The sequence below is a fragment of the Mauremys reevesii genome, linkage group 8, assembly GCF_016161935.1.
Source record: "Mauremys reevesii isolate NIE-2019 linkage group 8, ASM1616193v1, whole genome shotgun sequence".
Taxonomy (NCBI): Eukaryota; Metazoa; Chordata; order Testudines; family Geoemydidae; genus Mauremys; species Mauremys reevesii.
This window is the reverse complement of record NC_052630.1, coordinates 67,741,919-67,769,596: the sequence shown is the minus strand read 5'-3', so window position 1 is coordinate 67,769,596 and position 27,678 is coordinate 67,741,919. Positions and strand designations below refer to the sequence as shown.

Here is a 27,678-nt window from a genome sequence, read left to right as displayed (position 1 = left end):
CCCTCAAACCTCCCCTTGGAGAAGGAAACAATTCCTTCAGGTTGGGGGGAACCTGTGTATGTTAAATTCATAAACTGCCAGCAATAACTATGCAAATCAGGATTTTCAGAAGCCAATCACCATAGAGTACCTGTGGAAGGAGTTCCACAGGAACGAGGGAATAGGGTGCACAGCAGAATGAACAATCTCCCGCTTTTGTATTCCCTATCACTACTCACTGCTTCCCCACCACCACCACCATCCTCCTCTCACTGCAGCAACCAGAGCTCATCAATAACTACACATAACTTATTTTTAAAAAAAAAAACAGTACTTGGATGTCATGGGATAACACTTATCAGTTTGGATAAGCACTGGATGGTATCTGTAATGATGGATTACTTTACTTCCTTCCATTAGTCACTAAGTGTGATCAGCTGGAAATACTTTTAACCTCCTGCCAGATTTTTAAAGCTTATAACTCTCTAGAGCACATTCAAATCATATTTATGTTGTGGTCACATGTGCTCACTCCTGATGAGTTTACAACACTAGTACTGAGTTAATGTGTAATGAGTCAAATAACTTAATACTTTTGTCTCAAGTAGTTCTGCTACTGTAATGAATCTTGGTTTGGCATCAAAAAAGTCCCTTCTAGATATCCTACGTACTTCGAAGGAAGGCCTAGAACGCAATTCAAGAAGAAATTCCCCCTGCATCAGCCAATTAATTGGAGGACATTTCTGATTCTTTGACAGCAGTGCAGGCAGCACTAATATAAATCTTTCATTCTACCCCCGAACAACGAGTTTGAGATTCTGCCCAGCCTGATTGCTAAATATAATAACCATTTCTTGACGAGGCTAAGAAATATTACTGAGCCTGAATATTACTGATTTCCTAATGCAAATACATGCACTTTCCTGGCTATCATAAGGAACAGATGTCTCTTCCTTTAATCAACCAGTGATAATTTGAATACTTGAAGTTTGATGGCCATTCCTAAAGTCAGCCTGAGAAAGATGAAGGTACCAACCATTCTCTCTACTACTTTTCATTCTTGGAGGCTCTCTCCCTCTCTCCAAACAAATATATATATAAATAATAATTACAGAAGAATGGCCATACTGGGTTAGACCAAAAGTCATCTAGCCCAGTATCCTGTCTGCCAACAGTGGCCAATGCCAGGTGCTCCAGAGGGAATGAACAGAACAGGTAATCATCAAGTGATCCATTCCGTCACCCATTAAATTAATTAATTTAAAATGAACACAACTAATATTAAGGATTTGACTAAAACTTCTGCAAATAAGTACATTCAAGATTAAAGCTGAAAGACAACCCTCACACTCCGGTTTTAACACATCACGAGGAGTTAGCCTTATTTTTGTCAGCAACCAAAAGGCCAAAAACAATGGAGTTAGAAGAGTGGCCCTGAGATCCAGCCACAATGGAGTCAGAAGAGATCTTGGTGACAGCAGCTTGAGGGGAGGGGAGAAGAGGGAAAGCCAGATTAGAGGGGATCCAGAATAAATTTGGAGAATCGGAACTCAAGGTAATAATAGTAGAGGATACTTTTCAATGAGTTTTGAGGTGAAAGTGGTAGTTAAAGAGGTAGAAGGAGTCAAGAGTGGACTTTTTAAGGATGAGAGACCACAACACCTTTGTACTGTGAGAGGAAGAAGCCTAAGCAGAGCAGGGCCAGCTCCCGGCACCAGCATTCCACGCTGGTGCTTGGGGCAGCATTCTGCAAGGGGTGGCAGTCCCTGTTGTTTTGCCCCCAAGCAGCACGCTGAATTGCTGCCCCGGGCGGCAGGGGCAGTCTGTGTGCCGTTAGGGCGGCAGGCGCGTTTCCGCAATGAGGGCAATTCGGCAGTAACTTCTATGTTTAGCTGTCCAGGGCGGCTTCAGCTAAACATAGAAGCTGCCGCCGAATTGCCGCCGCCGCGGAAACGCACCTGCCACCTTAGGGGCACACGGACTGCCCCCGCCATCCGCGGCAGCAATTTGGTGCGCTGCTTGGGGCGGTGCAAACTGTAGAGCCAGCCCTGAAGCAGAGTGAGAGTTAAGGAGGAAATTGAAGGAGTGGATGAGAGAAGTGATGTGTGAGGTCAGGAGGTGATGGAGTTGATCAGTGGGATTTCCGCATATGAAGACAGCTTCCAGGATTCACTGTAATTTTTTGTTTAACTTTAACCACTTGCAGACCAAGTAGTAGTAAATGGTCTGTCCTCAACACCTGGCCTGAAATTGCCTTCTGAGCCCTCCTTGAAACAACTGCCAGCAATAGCAAGCCCACAGAGAGGGCTCTCCAGCTGGAGAAAGCAAGGAAGGAGGAAGCAAGCTTCAGAGAGCAGCTGCTGTCCAAACTGAGAGAGTTTGTCTCCATGGTACTAATGGGTGGGCTGACCAGCTCTTGGCAAGGAACCAGAGGTGCAGCCAAGCCTAGCGAGAAAACTTGACGTGGTCTTTACATTGTCCTATTGTTGCTTAAAATAGTCAAAACTCTGGAAAGGGGGTGAGTTTTGACCCATATAAGGTATGTGGACTGAGGAGGTAACAAAAAAAAATTTAAAAAGCACAGTGTCCCAGTTATGAGTGGGAATTAGCAAGGTTCTGCTCTAGCAAGTAACAGTTTAGAGAAATTAGAGACACTATGCCTAATATTCTCACAATGAGACTTTAGAATTTTATGGCGTGTGTTCTGATGACTGTGGTTTTGAAGGCCCAAGAATGCTACTTCACCCACATACAGTCACAGTACCACTCTCCACTGCCACAGAAAGCTATGGCTCCAGCAAGAATGAAAAAGGAGGATATTTTTCAGGGTGAAAGGAGAAGCAGGGAAGGTTCCTTTTTATATTGCAACAATGGATTTATTTTTCATTTCTGAAGTCCAGCATATTGTTATCCTGCTGCCTCGGAGGCTGATACTTTGAGGCAGAAGGTAGCCAACAACTACTTAAATGCTGGCAGAATGGTCTCTAAAGATTCTGATACAAAGGTGAAGTTCTATTAGCTTTCCTAATGCTATCTGATTTTTTCCTCTCTTTGATTTATGTTTGTCATTAGAAAATACTGCCACTGCTCCAGTTCCATGGGGAATCAGTCTTTCTGCAAAGGCTGTTATCTGGCACTGGAGTTATTTTGTTGTGGTTCTAGTCTGTATCCAGACTGAAAATTGTGTGTGTTATTGTGGTGGAGTAGGGACTGTCTATGTGGGGGATGGGAGAGCAGGGAGGATGGGAGAGCAGGGAGGATTTTAGGTGAGAGGCAGGTATGCAGACTGTAACATGAGCTAGGCCTGGGGGAGGGGAGGTGACACCTCGGCCCAGGAGCTGGACAAAAGAAAAGGAGCTGAGTGGAGGGGGGGGGGTCAGTCTTCGGTTTTGGGACCGGGGTGGTGGGTTTGCAGGGGAACCTGTGCTGGAATCCAGACACCCTGAACCCCCAAAGAGGCCAGAGTGAGGGGTCCTGGCTCTGAACACGAGCTCTGCTGTATCCGGTGTTCCTGTTGTCCAATGAACCTTCTGTTTTACTGGCTGGCTGAGAGTCACTGTGGGTCCCAGGAAGAGGGGTGCAGGGCCGGACTCCCCCACATTCCGTGACAGTTATCTTAGGGCTAACTTCATTTTCCGATGTGGGACGGAAGGGAAATTCTACTCTGTTCTTCCTTTCCTTACCCCCAAATACATTTTCAAATGAGGGAGAGAGAAGCCAAACTTCAGAGCAAAGTTTTATTTCTAAGTATCTTTCTGCTACCAGTTTAACTAAGTGATAGATAAGTGGATCAACAGCCAGCAGAAAACCAAATACAATTCCCCACAAACTAAGAACTTTCTATTATTTACTGTTCTCTCTCTCTCTTTCATCCTCTTCCCACTGGTATTATTATTTGGGTCCACAACACAGTGGGATTTTTTTATGGTTCCTATTTAGAGCCATTCTCAAACACATAGCAGTGATGCTTCTACATCATATCCTACTAATTATAATACTCGTAGATTTAGATAGTTCTTTTCATTCTTTAGGATCTTGAAGTGCTTCACAAAACTATTTACACAAGAATCACTTCATTCACCACTGAAATGTGATTACTTCTGGGGGGCACCTGATACCAAGTCTGATCTCCCCTCCCACAACAGGACCACAGGACTGTCACATCTATCACTCATGGCTGATGGGGTATGTAAAGGAACCTCACTAAAAAGGAAGAGAAGCTCCCATACAAGTTCTGTTCATGCTCTGCATTGTCCCTTTAAATCTCATTGTTCAGTGTTTCTATACACAGATCACCTACTAGGTCCTTCCTGTCCAACATTCTCACAAATACAGGAAAACAGCTTTTAGAGGATTTGCAGAGACACGTTCCCTACTGAGCCAACAGGAACTGTAAAGAGGAAGACAACAGGGAAGGGGAAATAGCTGAAAACAAAGGAATAGCATCAGGGAAGAAAGGGAATGTAGAAAAGGGGAAATAGGTGTATCAAAGCAAGGGGGAAAGAAAATACCTGGTAGAGAGGTGTTTAGAGAAGGTAAAAATAAAGTACAAGGAGGAAACAGGTAAGAGGACATGCAGCTAACACAGAGATGAGTCAAAACTGAGAATGGAGAGGTAGAGATAAGAAAACACCAACCAAAAAAACCAGACCTTGTCAGAGCAGCACCTCCGATTAGTCACAGGCCTGGTCTACACTACAATGTTAGCAGCATTACCTTGATTTAAGCCTGGACCCATCCACACAATGAAGCCCTTTTTTTCGACTTAAAGGGCTCTTTAAATCAATTTCTTTACTCCACTTCCGACAAGGGAATTAGCGCTGAAATCGGCCTTGCTGGGTCGAATTTGGGGTACTGTGGACGCAATTCGACGGTATTGGCCTCCGGGAGCTATCCTAGAGTACTCCATTGTGACCGCTCTGGACAGCTCTCTCAACTCAGATGCACTGGCCTGGTAGACAGGAAAAGGCCCGCAAACTTTTGAATCTCATTTCCTGTTTGGCCAGCATGGCAAGGTGCAGGTGAGTGCAGATCTCACCAGATCTCACCAGCAGAGGTGACCATGATGGAGTCACAGGATTGCAAAAGAGCTCCAGCATGGACCGAACGGGAGGTATGGGACCTGCTCGCCACATGGGAAGAGGAATCCGTGCTAGCTGAACTTTGTTCCAGTAAACGAAATGCCAAAACATTAGAAAAAGTCTCAAAAGGGCATGAAGGACACAGAGGCCATTACAGGGATGCACAGCAATGCCGCGTGAAAATTAAGGAGCTAAGGCAAGCCTAGGTAAAAACCAGAGAGGCAAACGGCCGTTCCGGATCAGAGCCCCAAACATGCCGCTTCTACGATGAGCTGCATGCCGTGCTAGACGGTGCAGCCACCACTACCCCAACCCTGTGCTTTGACTCCGTCGATGGAGAATCACACAACAGAGAAGTGGGTTTTGGGGACGAGAAAGATGATGATGATGAAGATATTGAAGACAGCTCATAGCAAGGAAGCGGAGAAACGAGTTTCCCCAACAGCCAAGATATGTTTTTCACCCTGGACCTGGAGCCAGTAACCCCCAAACCCACCCAAGGCGGGCTCCTGGACCCTGAAGGCGGAGAAGGGACCTCTGGTGAGTGTACCTTTGCAAATAATACACATGGTTTAAAAGCAAGCATGTTTAATGATTAATTTGCCCTGGCATTTGCGGCCAGTACAGCTACTGGAAAAGTCTGTTAACATGTATGGGGATGGAGCGGAAATCCTCCAGGGACATCTCCATAAAGCTCTCCTGGATGTACTCCCAAAGCCTTTGCAAAAGGTTTCTGGGGAGGGCGGCCCTATTCCGTCCTCCATGGTAGGACACTTTACCACGCCAGGCCAGTAGCATGTAGTCTGGAATCATTGCATAACAAAGCCTGACTTTATTGCCTCTGTAATCGGTGACTGAAGGGGGGAGGGGAGGGTGGCTAGCTTACAGGGAAGTAGAGTGAACCAAGGAGGGAGGTTCATCAAGGAGAAACAAACAGAACCTTCACACCATAGCCTGGCCAGTCATGAAACTGGCTTTCAAAGCTTCTCTGATGCGCACTGCGCCCTGCTGTGCTCTTCTAACCGCTCTGGTGTCTGGCTGCATGTAATTACAGCGATTTGCCTCAACCTCCCACCCCACCATAAATGTCTCCCCCTTACTCTCAGATATTGTGGAGCACACAGCAAGCAGTAATAACAATGGGAATATTGCTTTCGCTGAGGTCTATTTGAGTCAGTAAACTGCACCAGCGAGCTTTTAAACGTCCAAATGCACATTCTACCACCATTCTGCACTTGCTCAGCCTATAGCTGAACAGCTCCTGACTACTGCCCAGGCTGCCTGTGTACGGCTTCATGAGCCATGGCATTAAGGGGTAGCCTGGGTCCCCAAGGATAACTATAGGCATTTCAACATCCCCAACGGTTATTTTCTGGTCTGGGAAGAAAGTCCCTGGCTGCAGCTTTTGAAACAGACCAGAGTTCCTGAAGATGCGAGCGTCATGTACCTTTCCTGGCCATCCCATGCTGATGTTGGTGAAACGTCCCTTGTGATCCACCAGAGCTTGCAGCAGCATTGAAAAGTACCCCTTTCGGGGTATGTACTCACTGGCTTGGTGCTCCAGTGCCAAGATAGGGATATGGTTTCCGTCTATCGCCCCACCACAGTTTGAGAATCCCATTGCAGCAAAGCCATCCACTATGACCTGCACATTTCCCAGAGTCACTACCCTGGGTATCAGCAGCTCAGTGATTGCATTGGCTACTTGAATCACAGCAGCCCCCACAGTAGATTTGCCCACTCCAAATTGATGCCCAACTGACCAGTAGCTGTCTGGCGTTGCAAGCTTCCACAGGGCTATCGCCACTCGCTTCTCAACTGTGAGGGCTGCTCTCATCTTGGTTTTCTGGCGCTTCAGGGCAGGGGAAAGCAAGTCACAAAGTTCCATGAAAGTGCCCTTACGCATACAAAAGTTTTGCAGCCACTGGGAATCGTCCCAGACCTGCAACACTATGCAGTCCCACCAGTCTGTGCTTGTTTCCCTGGCCCAGAATCAGCGTTCCACAGCATGTACCTGCCCCATTAACACCATGATGTGCTCATTGCTGGGGCCTGTGCTTTCCGAGAAGTCTATGTCCATGTCTATGTCCTCATCACTCTCATCACTGCGCTGCTGTCGCCTCCTCGCCTGCTTTTGCTTTGGCAGGTTCAGGTTCTGCATATACTCCAGGATAATGCGCATGGTGTTTACAGTGGTCATAATTGCCGCGGTGACCTGAGCAGGCTCCATGATCCCAGTGCTATGGCATCTGGGCTGAAAAAAGGTGTGAAATGATTGTCTGCTCTGACGGAGGGAGGGGCAATTGACGACATGGCTTACAGGGAATTAAAGTCCATAGAGGGTGTGGCTTAGCATCAAGGAGAAACACAAACAACTGTCACACAGAATGGCCCCCTCAAGGATCGAACTGAAAACCCTAAATTTCACAGAGGGAGGAAGGGAGGAAGCAAATGAATAGAAAACAAATCGGGTCTATTTCTTGTTTTGATCCACTCCATCTATCTTTTACATTTTAGGGTGGCAGCAGACGGTGGAGTTCGACTGCTAGTCATCGTCATCTCCTGGATGCTCAGCAGAAGATAGGAATGACCTGGCTGAGTCACTCCCATGTCTGCCCAGGCGCCCCTGACAGACCTCACCGAGGTCGGTTAAAAGAGCACACAGGAATACAATGTCAACGGCTACCAGTCGTAACGCACCGTCTGCTGCCAAAAGCATTCGTAAATTGCACTTTCAGGATAAAGAGATTGCACTACAGTCAGGGGCGGCTCTACAAAGTAGGCTGCCCCAAGCAGCGCGGAGCGCTGCGCCGCCCTTCCCCAGTCCCGTGGCGGGTCCCCTCTTCCCGCGGCTCCGGCATCCTGGGGAGGGCGGCATTTGGCTCCGGTGGAGCTCCCGCCGGCATGCCTGCGGCAGGTCCACCGGAGCCCGGGACGAGCGGACCTGCGCGGTCATGCCTGCGGGAGCTCAACCGGGCAGCGGGAAGATGGGACCCGCCGCAGGCATGACTGCGGCAGGTCCGCTCGTCCCGGGCTCCGGTGGACCTGCCGCAGGCATGCCGGCGGGAGCTCCACCGGGGCCAAATGACGCCCTCCCCAGGATGCCGCCCCAAGCGGGCGCTTGGCCCGCTGGTGCCTAGAGCCGCCCCTGACTACAGTACTTGTAGGTGAACTGAAAGACACTTTTTTTGTTTATCCTTTTTATAGTAAAAATATTTGTAATAAAAAATAATATACACTTTGTTTTCAATTACAACACAGAATACAATATATATGAAAATGTAGAAAAAAATCCAAAATATTTAGTAAATTTCAATTGGTATTCTATTGTTTAACAGTGTGATTAAAACTGTGATTAATAACGATTAATTTTTTTTAGTTAATCGCATGAGTTAACTGCAATTAATCGACATCTCTAATTCCCAGGAAACATTTCTATTTCCACAAAAAGCATTTTCCAACCAAAAACTGTTCAATCAAAAATTTTTCAACCAACTCTAAATGTTACAATAGTTTTTCAAGGGACCAGAACAAGGTTGCAACCATCAGGGTTATTGCACTTCTCCAAACATAAAAGAAAGATTTAAAATATAAAACACACATCATAAAACATAATAGTCCAACAAGCAGAACACTACACAGTACAATGCATTTTCAAAATTCTCTTTGAGATTTGGAGAAATACTCTATAAAACTGCAGTCCCATCTGTCTCGTGGCACACAAATGGCAATAGAGCATTCTAGGATCAAGACAGAGCCAGCCTCTTTATTTATTTATTTAAATTTACATGCTGACCCTAGATCATCTATAGGACTACATGAAGCACAGGATCAGTGAAAAACTCATAACTCAGCCATAAGGCCAGACCTGGCCCACAGCAGGACAGTGTTAATCATGAGCCTCATGCATCCACAGCTGTCACTGTGTTACTGATGGAAGCAGAATCACCCGTTAGACTTACTCTTGGCAATGTGTGCCAAAACCACCACTGCATATGTCAGGAGATAAACAAATAATGGGGTACTGTGTTCTAATTTCACAGACACTTTCCTATTCTTCTTCTGTTAGCTGGGCAAATGTTATACCTAAAATTCCTACAAAAACTATAAAACAACATTTGGTTATTGCAACTGAGAACCCCCCAAGGACAACAACAGACCATTTAAATTCTTAGAGCGCAGGATGTGTACCACATAAATGAACTAGACTCCGAAGGGATCCATGAATCTGGACAATTTTAGCTTAGAACCAACGACAAACTTGAATTATGTTCCAGTTTGCTGCTTAAGAGCTGCACACATAGTATTAACAGCAGGCACTCTGTTCCCTACACCGCTCATCTGTCTTTACATATGTGATCCTCTCTCATCACTAAGACTGCATTTTGATGCAAATCACACTGTTCTAGCCAGCAAAGGCTTTCATCGAGGCTAATCAATTTTCCAGGGTCTTCTGTAAAAAGGGAAAGCTGTAGGACCCTGCCTCAAATATAGGGATACTCCAACAGGATTACTGAATTCATCTGCTTAATGCTTCATAAAGCCTGTAACTGAACAGCACCATTAGTTACTAAAATTCTCTAAGGCACAATCCTTCCAACCAACAGTCTCCTCAGCAACATTGCTTTTATGTTTTGTCTGAGAACAAGCCAGAAGTGAGGGATTAAAATATCGATCTTGTTAACAAAGATCACCCCGTCTGTTCAGTTTGGTCTTCTGTGAAGCAAGTCAGTGGCATCAGTGCGAGCTCTTAGTGGACGGGAGCCCAAATCAGAGAAAACCACCAGATTTATCACATTAGCCATGCTGGCTCAAAGACTGAACAAACACAGACCTTGAGCTACCTCATGATTACTAGAGGTAGCCCCTCAAAGGCAGGCCGAGGCACATTGTTGGAACAGCATGTGAATAAGCTCAAGCTGCTCATGAACTACCTGTTCTATGGATAGGACAGAAGATTTTTCACCTTTTGCAAGGGAACAGGAACTTGGAAGTGGTGTGGTAGGAATTCCAAACAAAATAGTTCTCTAGAAGCAGCAATGAGGTCAAGCCCTAGGCATGGCTCACCACTTGTTAGAATCTTGCTTTCCTAATGGCCCTCCCACAATCTGAATACACCAACGCCTTCCTGAGAGATGAACTTCAGGCAGCCAAACCCCTCCTAACTGCAACAAGCTTAACACCCACTTTTAGTTGATAAAATCATTGTTTACCAATTTTCTCTCCCCTCCCCCCACCATTAAGCACACGTGCACTGACCTGCTTCCCCCACTTGCTAAAATGCTCTAGTATCTTCTTAATGGCATGCACTCTTGACCTGACACAGCCCAGCTGCCAGATGTGCTCTGTGGATGATAGAACCCAGCCCAAAGCTCATCAGCCGTTATTTTACTCAGGACCCCAAAAAAACTAGTTGTAGTCCAAAAGAGAGTTAACATTTTAACTATTAAGAGAGGGAAGCTCGGTAAGAATTTTAGCTTCTTACTTAAAGATGTGTAGGTTACTGCATTAACTTCACATCTCTGAAGACCAAAGTTCAAACCTGTTTCAAGTATCAAGTGAAAATGTATTCTCTAAACCCTTACACAACTTGGCATGATTTAGCAAAATTGCTGCTGCTCAGCAACTCAAGACTTGCAAAGCATGGTTACCACTAGTCAGAGCTAAGGTATGTTAGAGAGTAGCATGAAGCAGCTTTCAAAACATCTGCCTAAGCTCTAGACAATTTGATCAGTCTGCCACTTTCAAAAACTCTACAGAAATACACCACGTACTTAAAAGAAATTCAGAGAAAGGCTAGTCAAGAGACGTCATGGTCCAGAACTTCAGCTTATGTAAATCATGATGGTTCCTCTAACTTCAACAGAGCAACCCAAATTTACATCAGCTAACAATCTGGCCCCAAATGCTACTTAAAGTATTAGGATATATTTTATAAATAAAAATCACGATCATTATCATAAAAAAGAACAGGAGTACTTGTGGCACTTTAGAGACTAACAAATTTATTTGAGCATAAGCTTTCGTGGGCTACAGCCCACTTCTTCGGATGCATAGAATGGAACATATATTGACGAGATATATATACACATACAGAGAGCCCACCTTTTCATGCTCTCTCTATGTGTATATATGTATAGCTATGTATCTCCTCAATATATGTTCCATTCTATGCATCCGAAGAAGTGGGCTGTAGCCCACGAAAGCTTATGCTCAAATAAATTTGTTAGTCTCTAAGGTGCCACAAGTACTCCTGTTCTTTTTGCGGATACAGACTAACACGGCTGCTACTCTGAAACCAATCATTATCATGGGAGAGAAGGCAAGGAATCAGAAAGGGGTGCAAGTTTTTTCTCCTACAGTACAGGGTGTGAGGAAGCTGTTATTAGTACATTATAATAAGAGTAAGACAATACTGGAATGCTATTCTCAGTGGTGCTAATGTGGAGCAATAGGTATCAGCAAGGTATATTTAAATAAGGATCATTAGTGAATTCCATTGTCATTAATAAGCTGTAATAGCAAAAACACCAATGTGATGACAAGAACACTGAAATAGCCAAATGTGAAATCGGGATTAGTATTTAGGTTCAGAGGGCAATAGAAAAGCTATGATCAAATAAAAGTAATGTTTGCGGATAAAATCATAAGAGGAAGAAACCAAGTTTAAGTCATAATGCAGAACAATTGAAATTCACAGGTGCAGAAAAATCTATGGCTTAAGAATTTAGAATCTTTGTATTAATATCCTGTTGATTGTTCCAAACTGTATGCTAGCACAAACCCTTATGCTCACGCAGGGTATTTCAATGGGACTCCTCACAGATGGTCCCCTTTGCAGGATTGGGGTCTAAGACTCCAACTTTTGAATATGCAAACAAACAATTATTCTGTGACTATTCTTTTGACTATGCAAGGTTACCAAGATTGTTATTATTGTTCTTAATAAATGTGGTATTTGACTGAATGTTTTCTAAAATATATATTCCCACCGAACTACAAGTTGAGTCAGGCTCAACAGTGTTCAGTTACATAGGACAGAATATCTTTTTCCTTAAAATAAAAAGACATACCTTTGCTATTAAGTTATCAGTTTAGAACAGGGGTAGGCAACCTATGGCACGTGTGCTGAAGGCGGCACGCGAGCTGATTTTTAGTGGCACTCACACTGCCCGGGTCCTGGCCACTAGTCCGGGGGGGACTCTGCATTTTAATTTAGTTTTTAAAACCTTATTTACTTTACATACAACAATAGTTTAGTTATATATTATAGACTTATAGAAATAGACCTTCTAAAAACGTTAAAATGTATTACTGGCACGCGAAACCCTAAATTAGAGTGAATAAATGAAGACTCGGCACACCACTGCTGAAAGGTTGCCGACCCCTCGTTTAGGAACTATTATACATATTTCTAAGAAATCATAGGAGGAAAGCAAAATAGTATTTCACAAATCTAAGTTTTGGCACTTGTCCTATCAAACTGAAGCAAAAAGGGGGCAAAACAGTTAAGTGCAGATGATACCTAATACAACCAAGATGCATAGAAAATAGAGCCAATTTGCCACCATAAGAAAAACCAAAGTATGCAGATATACAGTCATGTTTTCTTTATGTCACCAAGTCTGGTAATGTATTGAAATGAATGTGAATAGGAATGCTACAGAAACAAGCACTGTAATTAGGTTCCATAGAACAAACACAAGTAAGTTGTGTACATTTAAGGTAAATCTGCACAGAATCAATAAGGAAATTTTAACACTAGTGTAAAGGTAGGACTTCAAAGGGAATTGACCGGTTGCTATTTTTTATCCTCACAGTGAACCAAAGATCTTAATAAGAGACAAGTGCTGGTGGTCTAATAAAATAACTATCTCAGTATTCAGAGTCATCTAAACATGGGACAAGAGAAAAACTTCCCTGCTCTTTTGAAGGGCTGCAGTGCACACTCCCTCCCCCCGCCCCCATCTCAAGCTGCCTCCCCATTTCCTGGCACATCACAACAGTGCAGATCAGAAAGCGTTCTAGGTGGCCTTTTCCACAGTATAAGATACCTGGCTGCCCTGAATTCCTTGGTGGTCCATATAACTTCAACACAAAAATGATACTGGCAGGTAACATCATCACCTTTCCAACTCCTTTTTTCTTTTTCTGCCCCTCTCACAATTTTCTCCTCCATCTTCATTTTATCCTTTTGCTCTCAAATTATGTACCTAATCTTCTTCTCTCTCTCACCAATGTATTATCTGTCTGACACTCCCTAGCTAATTCCTCCCCTCCTCATTCCCTTGCAAGTCAAGCCTACTCTCAATTATGAAGCTCTGTCAGTTTCCAGGAATTTAATTTATAATTACCAGGTCTCCTAATCATCTCCCAGCATTACCACTCACTCTGACCCTACCACCAAGCTTGTGCTGACATCACCTGACAACGTTCCATATTTCATAAACACCCCTCTTTTTCTCCTTCTTTCCCCTTCCAATACCCACATATTTCCTTCTCATCTACCAGTCACCTTACTGTCTTTACCTTCACATTTGGTTCTTTACTCCCTTAAGTTCCTCTTTGCCAGTTTTTTAATTTGACCTTCAGTAAAAGGAAAAGATTGGAGCCAGAAAAATGAGATCCTTTATCCTTCTGATGTTTAAATCCACAGACAATATAGCTGTAGATTTTCCTGGTGTCAAATACTACTGCCCTGGTAATTAACCTCCTAGAATACAGTCAGCAGGCTATAGCGGGTTTCAGAGTTGCAGCCATGTTAGTCCACAAAAAGAACAGGAGTACTTGTGGCACCTTAGAGACTAACAAATTTATTTGAGCATAAGCTTTCTTGACGTGCCACCATCACTGCATAAAGAGTAACATGGAACATCCAAGATCTGGCTCTATGGATTTTCCTTAGCATGAAAAATGATTTTCCTTTTTTCTTTCCAATCTCTCACTTGCTTTCTGATGCCCCTTCTGATCTGTCTCCCTTCTTTTCCTGCCTAGTCCCTCTCTAGTTCACATTCTTTTCTTCTGACTGCTTGCCTCCCACTTCTGCTACCTCTCTTCTCTGTCCCCCACCATCTTTTCACTCTTTCCTTTTCACAAGGATTTGCTCTGCCTGCTGTCACCACAGCACTCCCACCCTCTATCAGCTCAAGAGCAGGTGATAACTCAGTTTCTCCTGTATACCTAGCAGAAAACAACATAGGCCACCCCAACTGAACGTTTCCTCAAGCCTATTTGGATGTTTAATTTAACTCTTTGCTGCTGATACCCACTATAGCTTCTGTGAGAGACCAGTGGCAGCATACTTAGTCAGGGCCGCCCAGAGGATTCAGGGGACCTGGGGCAAAGTCGGGGAGCTGCGACTCTTGTACTCACCCGGCGGCGGTCCGGGTCTTCGGTGGCATTTTGGCAGCGGGGGGCCCTTCAGTCACTCTGCATCTTCAGCAGCACTGAAGGGCCCCCCACCGCCGAAATGCCGAAGACCCGGAGCGACTGAAGGGCCACCTGCCACCAAAATGCTGCCGAAGACCTGGACCGCCGCCAGGCCAGGGCTCGCAGGGCCCTTCCAGGACTCAGGGCAAATTGCCCCACTTGCCCCCGCACCTCACCCCTCTTGGCTGCCCTGTATTTAGTGCTGATATTCTATAGAACATGCAGCACTTTAAACATGGTGCATGGGGCAGTACCTGAGATGAGCTTTGCAACACAACCCTGCTACATTAAGTACTTATTAAGTGGTTAACATGTAAATATAATCCTAAAAAATGTTACGAGTGCATATTCCTTTTTCTCTTCAAGGGAATCAAGTAAAGGATATTTGGAAACTGATCTGATGACCATTTTTATTTCCTTCACTTTCTTAGAATAAGCAGCAAAGAGTCCTGTGGCACCTTATAGACTAACAGAAGTTTTGGAGCATGAGCTTTCATGGGTGAATGCCCACTTCGTCGGATGCATGTCACCCACGAAAGCTCATGCTCCAAAACGTCTGTTAGTCTATAAGGTGCCACAGGACTCTTTGCTGCTTTTACAGATCCAGACTAACACGGCTACCCCTCTGATACTTTCTTAGAATAATAAGTGCAATTGGTCATTTTGTCCGAAAGTTACAAACCAAGAGCCAGATTATTACTCTTCCTGAGTATTTTTTTTTTTTTTGAGCAAAATTGATCAGGTTACAGCTACATTTTCTTTACAAGGAAATCTCTATTTTTTTTATTTACATAATTTATTTCATGAAGGCCCCAATTCTGCAAATACTTATGCACGTATTTAACTTGGACTCAATGAGACTAAGCATGTAAATAAAATTAAACAAGTGCATAAATGTTTGCAGGATCAGAGGCTAAAACAAATCAAAATATTCACTTGTTTAATTGGCCATGTTTAATGGGACAGCCTGCTATCTGAATTACAAACACCTTATCCCTCATATATTGTTGCTTGTGCTCAACAACAGACATTACAAATTAATTAATTCATGTTGTTGTTTCTCTCTCATGTTATTCCTCTCACCTCATATCAAACAGTAAATCATTTCCCAACTTTAGCTAAACAAAATGTTTTTATAGTTAGAGAAAAAAGCATCTTTAACACCTAAACATAACCCTTTTAGCATTCTCATAACTCAATAACTCAAGTGCAAAACACAATAGAACCCCGATTTTATGAGCATCAATCTTATGAACAACCAGTTATCTGAATCATTTTTCTACTGCCAAAGTCATTTTTCTGCCACTGAATGTGACTTCAATCCTTCAGCCAATATTCAAGTAGCAGTTCAGTTTTTAAAAGACTGATCCATTTGGCAGCAGGGAAGAGAAGCAATTCTATCAAACAAAGAAACATCACAGTATACATTAGTTACCGTTAGTTATGTACACTGTCATTGGATGAGTAATAAATTAATTTATGCACTATAAATATTGTAATTCTGATAAGTTAAATTTTATGAACTTTTTGATTTTATAAATTCCTAAATCCCCAATTAGTTCATCAAATAGGATTTCTCCTGTTAACAAAAAAAAAAAATTGTTCTCCTGAGCTGATAACTAGTATGCCAAGTCCCAATCTTGTAAGACTCTCCGTCACAGCTCAAAATCCTTGATAAATCAAATTTTAAAAGAGATTAGAATAAAAATGCTGAGACAATCTTGGCTCCTGGGGACATTAGCAAGAACTACTATAAATTATTTTATATTTTTTCAAAATTCAGATCCTTTGGTCCCCTCCTAAGATTTAAGGGATACAGTCACATCACTTTGCACAGGGAGTTTGGCAGACATATTGCCACCCAAGCATGAAGGAGTTTGTCATTAAATCTTAATTTCTACACCCAAAGATAACCCAGAGTCAGAATGACAACAATAATGTGCTTCCATATTTTTAGGTGATCATATGAAAAAACTACTCCCTTCAAAATAAGGGGTAAAAATTTATAAAACTTAGACAAAATAAACCGTAATTTATTTTATTGTTTTAAGAATGATTACAGGAAATGGTTATTTTAAATAAATAATTTATATAAACATCCCCGTTAGTGAACTCCGATGCCAACAGCACATCACTTGCCGCTTTCCTGTTTAGCAATTTCTCACAAGTTAACAGAACTCCTTGCAAAAACTATTTCAAAATGAAATTTACCAAGTGCCACAGATAAAGAAGTTGCAAAAAGATAGTCTAATGCAGGTCAGCACAGCTAATTTGTTTTAAGGCCCATATTTCTGATGACAATTTATCGAATATCTGTTACAATTAAGATTAAACATTATGATTAGAACTTTCAGTTATGGGTCATTTCTATTTTTATTATTTACACCAGTGTAATCCAACCTTGGGGAAGCAGTTTGTCATGAAACGGAATTACCACAAAGTTACAATGCAACACTCCGACATTATCTTGTGTTGTGCAATCCTCATGACTCAAGGTCATCATGTATTGATGCGACATCTCGCGAAAACTTTTGCAACACAATGTTAAGGCATCATACAATCAATGGTTTCCGTAATTAAACTAACACAGTCCCTTTCTTAGCCCCCTTTCTGGCTGCTAGGAAGGCTCAGTGCTTTACAATGAGGAGCATGCTTGTAATGGGACAGCTTTGTTTGTTCTGTGCAACACCACACGAAGTATGCACTATTACCAACATCAAAGCTCAAAATGCATGAGTCAAATCCAAAAATACATATGGGCAAAAAAAAGTCTTTTTAAAGCTTCAATGTGGTTTTTGTTGTCTTCTGAACTCCCTTTCCCAGTATGCGCATGACAACAGATGTTGCCAATTCTTGCAAACTTAGAGTAATGTGATTTTGGCCCCTGCTACAGGACCCTCACCGGGTCCCATTGTTAGTCTTCGTGAAAACACATGGCAGGGACAGTCTCTGCCCCAAAGAGCTTCTACTCTAGTCAGGGGCGGCTCTAGAAATCGGGCTGCCCCAAGCAGCGTGGAGCGCTGCGCCGCCCTTCCCCGGTCCCGCGGCGGGTCCCCTCTTCCCGCGGCTCCGGTTGAGCTCCTGCTGGCATGCCTGCGGCAGGTCCACCGGAGCCCGGGACGAGCGGACCTGCCGCAGTCATGCCTGCGGGAGCTCAACCGGAGCCGCGGGAAGACGGGACCCGCCGCAGTCATGCCTGCGGCAGGTCCGCTCATCCCGGGCTCCGGTGGACCTGCCGCAGGCATGCCAGCGGGAGCTCCACCGGAGCCAAATGCCGCCCCCCAGGGAAACGGCCGCCCCAAGCGCCTGCTTGGCGCGCTGGTGCCTAGAGCCGCCCCTGACTCTAGTGCAAAGCATAGTGGTGAATTTGTGACATAGGAGCTGGAACTGGGACCTGTCAGACTCCTCTCACATAGGGGCTATTAAATATCCATTGATGGGAACAACTTTTAATCCCTGCTGAGCTGGGCACAATTCACACTGGTGCCCTACAGGCAAAAGGCTCTGTAGCCCATTAGCAATGCCCTAAGACTTCCAGTCCCTCATAAGCACTAACGTTAGTCCTTCAAATATGAGGCTGACTTCCTGGAAAGAGAAGTTTATTAAATCAAGTTCTGGCCTTCTTAGAGCTTGATCACAGTGGGCCTTCCACTCTCAAGACACACAGAATCTCCCGCATGCTGCTGTCAGTCAGCCAAACACTATTCTTAAAAGGGACAACTCCCTGTAAGCAAATACAAATAATAAAAATGCAACAGTAAAACAAACATTTGCACAATAACCAAATTTGCTTCTAAATACAATGCTTTGCGATATAAAACCATCAAAACAATGACTCCAGGGGTCCTTACACTGACTTGTACATATACGTGTGTTTTTTGACCTCGACATGTGTCATCAGCGGTGTTTGAATCAGGGCCGGTGCAAGGATGTTTCGTGCCCTAGGCGAAACTTCCACCTTGCGCCCTCCCCGTCCCCGAACCCCCGCTCTGAGGTGCCCCCCCCCGCAGCAGCTCCCCCCTTCCGCCCTGAGGTGCCCCCCCGTGGCAGCTCCCCATCCCCGACCCTCCGCCCTAATGCACCTCACCGCCCCAGCTCACCCCTGCTCCACCTCCTCCCTGAGCACGCCGTCGCTGCTTCACTTCTCCCGCCTCCCAGGCTTGCAACACCAATCAGCTTAGGTGCCACAAGCCTGGGAGGTGGGAGAAGTGAAGCAGCCACGGCATGCTCGGGGAGGAGGCGGGGCAGAGGTGGGCTGGGGCAAGGAGTTCCCCTGCGTGCCGCCCCCCCCCCTTACTTGCTGCAGGCGGCCATCCCTGCACTCCCCTGCTCCAGCTCCCTCCGCCTAAATGCCGGCGGTGACCGGGGTGGCCAAAGATCCGGCCGCCGTGGTTGCTGCCAAAGAAAATGCCGCCCCCCAAATCCTAGAGCCCTATGCGACCGCCTAGGTCACCTAAATGGTTGCACCGGCGCTGGTTTGAATCCATAACCTTCAGATCCACAGCACAAAACAACTTCCACTTTAGTTATAGGAGTAACTTGAGTAAGGCGGTGGGTGGTAGAGAACAACATGCTGCTATCTTCTATGTAGCCCAGCCCACACAGGGAGAGACCACACACATCTTGCCAGTGGGTCACACACGTGTTTGTGACACAACAGTGGAATGCTTGGGCAGCAGGATGCTTGGTTTCTATTTCTTGCACTGACAGCGGATTATGGTCTAGTGGTTACAGACATCATAGCCAAACGTAACAACACCCTATTTGAGTCATCTGTGGGGACTGAACCCAGGAGCTTTGGATGTAAAAACCAGAGTCTCTACCATTTCATCTAAAGAACAAGTTCTCTTACCATGGGAACAAAGTCATAAATCTCTATATGTTGTCTAGCTGCTAAAGGGTGGCACAGAGCCACACTGTATTAATGTGGGTTACAGAAAGATCTAATTTGCTGTGCTCCTTCTGAAAGCATTATGTGGCAAATGGAGACGACTTGACTCTGTAATATTAGAGGCCTGGGGTCTATTCCCAGCTCTGCCTGCAATGCAAGCTATCACTTACCTTCTCTCTGAATTTGGTGAATGATAGCTACCCCCCAAGGCATGAAACCTTGGTTCACAATAAGTGATGTGAAGGACACAGAAATGTCAACAGCAGTCAGAGGAAAAGCTGGGAGTAGAACTCATGCTATCTGGGCTTGCAGTTTAATGCACCTCTCACTAGACTACAGGGCATTTTATGAGGCCAGTGTCTTGCTCTACGGTTTTGTTTCCCAAAAATTGTTTGATGACCAGAATTCTTCACATCATCATAACTCTGCTTGTAGCAGGGACCAAATCCATGAGAGTTGACAAAACTGAACAGGAAAATACCAGTTTGACTCCACAAAAGACACATGCATAACCATAAAGAGCCACATAAGGGTCAAACAATAGAGGCAAAATATTACCACAGGCATCTTGGCTTACAAAGCAATATGCACTAGTGGTCTGTGTATGCATCTGGGAGCCAGGACCTCTCAAGTTCTAATTCCCAGTCTACCACTGGCACTTTCCCTCTCTGTGCCCATGGGGATAACATACCATTGGCTACATCACAGGAACAGGTGAATTAACTAGTGTTTACAAAGCACTGTGAGATTCTACAATGCAGATATTACATAATGCAGAGAATTTATTAGACTACTGACAAGTGTAACTATTTCTGAAAACACTGCAAATGTACAGCCCAATCATAAAAGTATCTCCCCAAGACGTTCCAAGCACCTTCAGCTCACTTAAGCTACAATGGGAGTTGATGCTCAGTACCCTTTTAGAATGCTCAGCAACTCACAAGATTAGGCCCTTCATTTTCTATTTATGCACTGCCGACCTAAATACATTTTTAAACATATCCAAGGTTATAATAATTTCTGAAACTTTCAGGGGATGATTTTCTAATGTGGAAAGTGCCTCCTGCAAAGGTCTGATTGACTTCTTTCATGGAAATCAATGGGAGAAGAGGCTTGTCTTCACTTTGCAGAGGCACTTAGCACCTAGCATAAATTAGCAAGGTCTTTACTGGGATCAAGATTTGGCTCTTAAGGTTTTGATCCACAAAGACAAGCCCCTGTACCTGCAAGAGCCAGGTTCAAGTCAGTGGGCTTGAAGCAGTTGCAAGTGTTCATTTGCACAAAGCTGCTTGCCAGATCAGGACCTTGGACTGTAAGTTTTTGGGGCCACAGACTCAGCCTTCTTACCTGTCTATGAAGCATTTACTACATCTCTGACATTATACAAATATATAATATACAGATATCAAAGTTTCATTTCAAGAATATATTATAAATAATCAAAGTAACATTTTAAATCATATTTGAAGGCTCATATTTACAGAGAATATTCACCAAATAGGTATGAATCTGAATAATCCTCAAATGATCGTGCTTTTTTAAACACATACATACATTACACATTGTAGCTTTCTCCAGAAAGCTCTCTTTGAAAAAGAATGCAGGAAAGTATTTTGCTTTTGTCTGTTAAAAATAAGCATCAAACTACTACCGTTTTAATTGATCAGAAGTAAAATCAACTAGCATTGGTCTAGACAAGTAGTATTAATTCTGAGCCATTGCTGATTCCAATTAGTTACTGACCCAGAAAATATTGTGGGTTATTATGAAGAAGCCTTTCTAGTTCATTAACCCAGTAGAATATATTTACATATTTTTATCAATAATGAAATGTGAATATTATATGAAGCTATATCCAACAGTTGATCTGTAAATAATTTATAGTTTTGCAAGCGATGGAAGTAATAAAAACCAGACTTTATGCATTAGGACACAAAACAGATTACCTACAAGGATCAGCAAGGAATCATCCACACACATTCTACATGCAGGGATACATATACTGTATCGTGAGTTAGAGAACCAGGATTTGGAGGAAGAAGGAGAATTCTTCCCTCAAAGGGTACGTCTATACTTACCGTCCGGGTCGGCGGCTAGCGTTCAACTTCTCGGAGTTCGATATATCGCGTCTAATCTAGACGCGATATATCGAACTCCGAACGCCCGCCCGTCGACTCCGGAACTCCACCACCGCGAACGGCAGTGGCGGAGTCGACGGGGGAGCCACGGACTTCAATCCCGCGGCGTCTGGACGGGTGAGTATTTCAAACTAAGGTAGTTCGAGTTCAGCTACGCTATTTGCGTAGCTGAACTTGCGTACCTTAGTTCGACCCCCCCTCCCTTAGTGTAGACCAGGCCAAAGACTGTCACTGCCAGAAGCTGAATGCCAGAGTAGATGAACTAGTGCTCTGTTCCACTCTAACAAATCCTACTTAGCTTATACTGTTACTAAATGTGTGCTATAAGAGAATTTCGTCTGAATTTGCTCCACTTAAAATTCATGTCCTCTACCATCTCTACGTCATTTAACAAAAGGTACAGAATACCACCTCTTCTGTACAACGTCATATAAATCTTCAAAATCTGAATAGTATAAGTATTTTAGAATGTCTGTCGTAACATTTGCATCTAATATGCTGCTGGTGTAGTTTTTATTTTGACGGGTTGCAATTTATTCTTGATTTTTTTTTTATAATGCATTATTGGCTTTTACAGAATATTTTGCAGTAAATGCATTTGCCAAGATGAGAATGGTATAATAAAAAGAAAGAAAATAACTGACACCAACCAGTGGTTGTAGACTAAATATGTCAAGCGAGCATAGTCCAATTTACATTAAGTGTACAGGCATCTATTTTTAATAACACATGAAATAAGAGAGGCTCCTAAGCCTGGGTAGTAATATTGCATTCCCACTAATCTAAAATGAGCTTCAATAAAAAAAGTAAAATGTTACATATTATTAGGTCCTTCTGGTATTCTGTTGCAAAATGTTAAAGTCTATTCTCGCTTCAGCAGACATCAACTTAACTTCCGTATACATCAGTGAAGTTACTAGTGCGTATCAAGTGAGATTAGAAGCAGATCACTTGTACTCAGAATCTCTTCTCATAATATTTTAATATAATGTTAATATTTTACATCACTATATTAAAGACTGGCATTCTTTTTGTCAGCCAGGCAGTGCTGACAGTGCAGGGCTGACAGCAGGAGCCCTGGGTCCCGCTGTCAGCCCCGCACATGGCAGGGCTCCCACCATCAGCCCCAGGCAGCTGACAGCCAGAATCCCGGGCATTAATGACTGTAATATAGTTGCAGCAAAGTGTCTAGTTATCCAAAAAAATAGCAGGCATAATATAATCCTTGAGTGTTTATACTGTTCCAGCAATTTTTTCTTAAACAAATAGGTCTTCTCTGGGTTTCCAAATTAACTCACGATTCAGGTATGGCCTAACATATATATTCATACCAAAAATTCAGCCTCTCTTTAAAAAACAAAACACAAGAATGTCTGGAAATGAACAATGAAGAGATCCAACCAATTCTCCACAGACATATAATCCTTCATCACTCTTAATCAACCAGCCTTAACTTGCTACCCTAAAATTCCAAAAATATATGCCAGGGTCAAAACAACAAGTTACAACTACACCCCACGCCGTTCCTGTAACCCTCTCATGCCTCCTCCAGTCCCCTGCGCACATCCCCTGTGCTTTCCCTGTCCTTTGCAACTTCCATGCCCTTGAGGAGCCCTGCTCTCTGCTTTATGAATGCCACCATCCTGCCTACCGCTCCATGGACTCACATCCTCACCACTACCCCTTCCCTTCAAAAACAGGAAACATGGCATCACGCTACCTCACCAGGTACCTCTCAGTCCTCAGACCTACCATCATCCTCTGTTTACTCTTCATGCTCTCCATCTCTCTTCCCAGACTCCTAACTCACCACAATTCCTGCCATGCTCTCACTTCCAATCCATGCCCCTATGTACCTGTTTATCCAGGTCAATCCAGCAAAACCAGAAACAAAAAGTCAGTTAATTAGAAATTGTTTGTATTACATACATTTTTCATATTATTAGTTTGAACAGTGCTCTTTATCGCCCCCTATAAGACTAAGAGGAACTTGTCTTCAGCAAAGCCAACAAAGTGCAACCCCAGTTCTGCATGAGTCTCCACAGGAGCACAGAGTCCACCCAAGTAGAGTCATTTGCAGGGTCAGGCCCAATTTCAGAAATTCTAAGTCCTTTTGGGACAAGACACAAAAAAATCATTAGGAAATTTTTCAGATCTGAAGGACAAGTATTTGCAGTTCCAAACACCATAACTTTATAACTGCTCAGTTTTTAATTGTTTAAAAATTAAAAAAACAAATTTCTCAGATAAAATCTACCAGGGTTGAGGTGCAGGATGTAAAGATTCAGGAAGATTAGAGGGAAAAGCAAAGTGTACTAAAAATCAGGCTTATACTGGGAAGGTAGCTTAACTATGGTTATTACCGCTCCATAAATAAGGATTAACACTATAATTCATACAACTCAAGAAGGAGAAGGATACAAAACAAGGCCTTGATGTTGCAAAAGCTTATCCATCTAATTAACCTTCTGCATATTAAACTCCATATGACTACTCACATGCTTAAAATTAAGCATGTGCTTTTTTGCAGGGTCAGTGACTGGACCCCTGATCTTTGTAAATTGTTCCACGAGAAAAGACACCTGTGCAAAACCCCAGTGACTTCAAAGGAGCTCCCCATCTGCATCAGGTGCCTTATAGGATGGGGGCCTCTCAAAAATAAACAAAAAGGAAATTCAAAAACACCAGTGGGGAGGGGAGTGAAAGAAGTAACATTAGGTCCAATTTTATCTGACAAAAAGCATGAAATTTACAGTCGAAGCTGAAATCATGTGCTTAGGGTATCACAGCTTGAGATCGAGAAGGAGCCCCTCTGTTCTGAGGTCCCCAGTACAACATGTAATTCAAGACACAGGCACACAGGACTGACTGAGAGGCACCCTGAGCTTTAACTTTGATCTCCATGAAGATCAGATGCCTAACAATCTCACACACAGGTTTTGTTATATTTTTTTGTCTGTCTTTTGAGGAATGGTTGGGGAAACACTAAAAACACCAGCATGTGATTAGATCACATGCCCAGAAACCTTCAGAGGGCTGCAGCAGATTTATGTCAAGTTAGTCTTCTTGGGAGTTTTTTTCCCCCTAGCTATTGTAATTATACAGAATGGTAATTCAAATTCCTAGATTCCTCATTCTACATGACACAGTTCATTTTAAAATTGCTGACCTACTCATCGGGACAGAACTTGACAACAAAACAAAATAGAAATATGTTGGGGAGGGGTTGTGTTTTGTATGGTTTTAGGAGGGTTATTTGTTGCTTTTTTAAAAAAAATAGAAGGCATTTCAATACCTCCTTACTTCACAATAGCTACTGTAAACACAGAGTAGCTTGAGTACTTCTCATAAAACGTGCTGTGACTACGGTAGGGGGCATGGAGGGTGGGCATGTGCCCCTCCATACACTAGGGTTTAACTCCCTACAGCATCTTTCACCTCGCGCGCATTCCCTCCTCCAACACTTTACAGAGTTAAATGCTACCGGGTAAGTGAAAGCAAAACACGAGCAGGCTACTTAGAGCATCTCCGCATTTGCACAAAGAAATTAAGCAGCTGATTAATGGGGGATGCGAGCTGGGGTCAGCAGGAGCCCTTGCGGAGCGGCGCCCTTACCTGGGACATCTGAGGCCTGAGGTTGATTTCCTTCAGGTTGATGGATTGGCCGCGCAGGTTGTTGAGCAGCTGGCAGAGCAGGACCCCATCGCGGAGGGTCTGCGCCAGGTCGAACACCTGAGCCGTGGGCCAGGTCACTCGGTGGTTGGGCGGCAGCACCTTGCAGTGGATCAGCCACTGGGCGCACTGCTTCCAGGGCTCCATGCCGGGCTGCAAGCGCCCGGTCCCCAAACCCAGAGAGGCAGGGAAGCCCGCGGGGCTCCCCGCTGCCGCAGTGCTCCGCTCCGGCTCGTCTGTCCGCCCCAGCCCTTTGCAGAGCGCGAGCGGCAGCAGCTGCCGGGCGGCGGCGCCTGGAGAGGCTGCGTGCGAGCTTCCCCCTCCCCCTCTGCGCAGACTAGAGGATGGGCTCGGGACAGGTGCGCGCGCATTGTCCCTGGGCGAGTGGTGCACGCTCGGCGGAGGGGCCGGGGCTGCGGGGCTGCCTGCGGAGTTGATGGTCCCGGGGCCTCTCCTTCCCGTGCAGGGCCTTCTCCTGTAGCTGGAAGCCCCTGCCATGCAAAAGGACAAACGCTCCTCCAGCTCCGTTGAGAGAGGGGAGCTCGTTATGATCAGGTTTATCCTGATGCAGCCACTTTCCTGTAACTTCTACAAGCCTGCACATTGAGCAGCTTGAATCAGTGGACTGGGACAGCAGGGACCCCGCAGCCTTCTTCCCTGAGCGCTGGCTGAGGGGGGCAGCACCAGGAATGTAGGATCAGGCCCTGTGGGGCGGTACCCCAGTAATGGAAGATTGGTCCTCAAAATTACCATGTACCTTTTAACTTCACGGAAATGTACTGCTCCCGCAGTCCTGATTCAGATCAGCAGTCTCCCTCGCAGTGGTGCTGGAACAGTTTTAATAGTGAGGGTGCTGAGTCTCACTGAACCAAACTGTAAATCCTGTATATAATGGAAATCACTTCAAGCCAGGGAGTGCGGCAGCAAGCTAGGGTTGCCAAGCATCCAGTTTTCATCAATGTAATACCTCCCAACCAACATACAGGTAATCTGAGTATAAAACATTCAAATTAAACTGTTGCAGTCAACCAAAATATTATTAACTATAAAACGAACAAGAATTATGAATAAGTTCTTATGAGAAACAGTACTAATATCCATCAGAGTTCACAGTACCCTCTAGATCTACTTCTCTACTACTCCTCTGGATTTCTGTGAAGGTACCTTTTATTTCCTCACAGAAGAGACAAACTAGATGACGCAAACAGTATGTTTCTGTTAATTAAAATGATATACTTGTTTTGTAACTACAAAACTTTTTAAGAAGCACTAGTATAAAATGAAAAAAAACTATATTTTTCCTTCAGTATCTAGGGGATCAGAAATTCTTCCAGCATCTTAATTTGGTTATAAACACCAGCAGGATTATATGAGATAACCCAATGCCACCTGCAGTTTTCAAATGTCCTTTCTGGCAAAATCTTGACTCCTGTTGGTTCTTGAGATCAGAATACTTCACCCAACCTTTTTAATAACTTATAGACCAGTTAAAATGTTTTTCCCTGACAATACAGTTTTTAAAAGCTATAACTTAACAACAAGAGACTTCTGTATTTTGCTAATCATAAAATTCTTTTCACATTTATACAAATGTGCAGTGCTTTCGTGAGTGGTGTTACTTACGGAAGGAGCTACACTGGCATCATAGGAGTTACACAAATAAGTGCAGGTTTATCAGATGGGGTCTGTAGTTACCTCACCATATTGCATAACTGACTGGTGCTGTATCTCCTACCAAAAAACAAATGGGAATGCCCCTGAATGACTCAAAGCCCCAAGAGCAAGTAGGTTCAAACTCTACCTTTGAAATCACATTAAAGATAGTGGGATTGCACAGGTGTAACTGAGAGCATATTTGAAGAGAGTGGGGTGCTCAGGTGCACTTGAGAGCAGCATTTGACTCTCAGTCATTATTACTGGTAATGATTTATTAACTCTACCACTATTAACAACAGTGCCTTTCCCAAGGCCGGATAAAAGGAGGATTCTGCAGTTGGATTTGCAACCCACTCACGTAAAACCTTATTGCCACAGAAATAGGTCAGTTAAACCAAAACTTGAGGACAGTAGATACAGATGGAGCTCAAAACCCAGGTATGATAGATCTCAGTGAAATTAAAAAGGAGACTGAGATTTCGAGACATCAAATCTTGATGATCAAATCTGTAACAAGAGTAGGCATATGGAATGCACATACTTTGTATAATAGGGGAAAGCAGGCACAGGTTATAAGAAAAATAAAAAAAATACTATCTGAACATACTTGGTGTCAGTGAGACAAGATGAGCAGGGAGTGGCAAGATGGTGTTGGATGGTGCTACAATCTTATAGTCACAAGGATGAATGCATGAAAAAATTGTAGGAATTATGCTAGATAATATAGCAAAGACCTTGCTGTCTTGGAAGCCAATGAACAACGGAATAATAGTAGTCAGGCAGCAAACAAAATATGTCAAGTGTACAATAATCCAAGTATATGCACCAACAA

At 43.9% G+C, this 27,678-nt stretch overlaps 1 protein-coding gene across 1 annotated transcript in view; it reads right to left on the bottom strand.

Annotated features, from left to right (window-relative positions):
* VAV3 (vav guanine nucleotide exchange factor 3) overlaps nucleotides 1–25,503 on the bottom strand; it is a 236,388-nt gene extending 210,885 nt beyond the window's left edge. The window contains exon 1 of the mRNA XM_039484962.1: nucleotides 25,134–25,503. Coding sequence (XP_039340896.1) covers nucleotides 25,134–25,337 — 204 coding nt within the window. The 5' untranslated portion in view covers nucleotides 25,338–25,503. The remainder of the gene's footprint in view (nucleotides 1–25,133) is intronic.
* Between the last annotated feature and the right edge of the window lie 2,175 nt (nucleotides 25,504–27,678).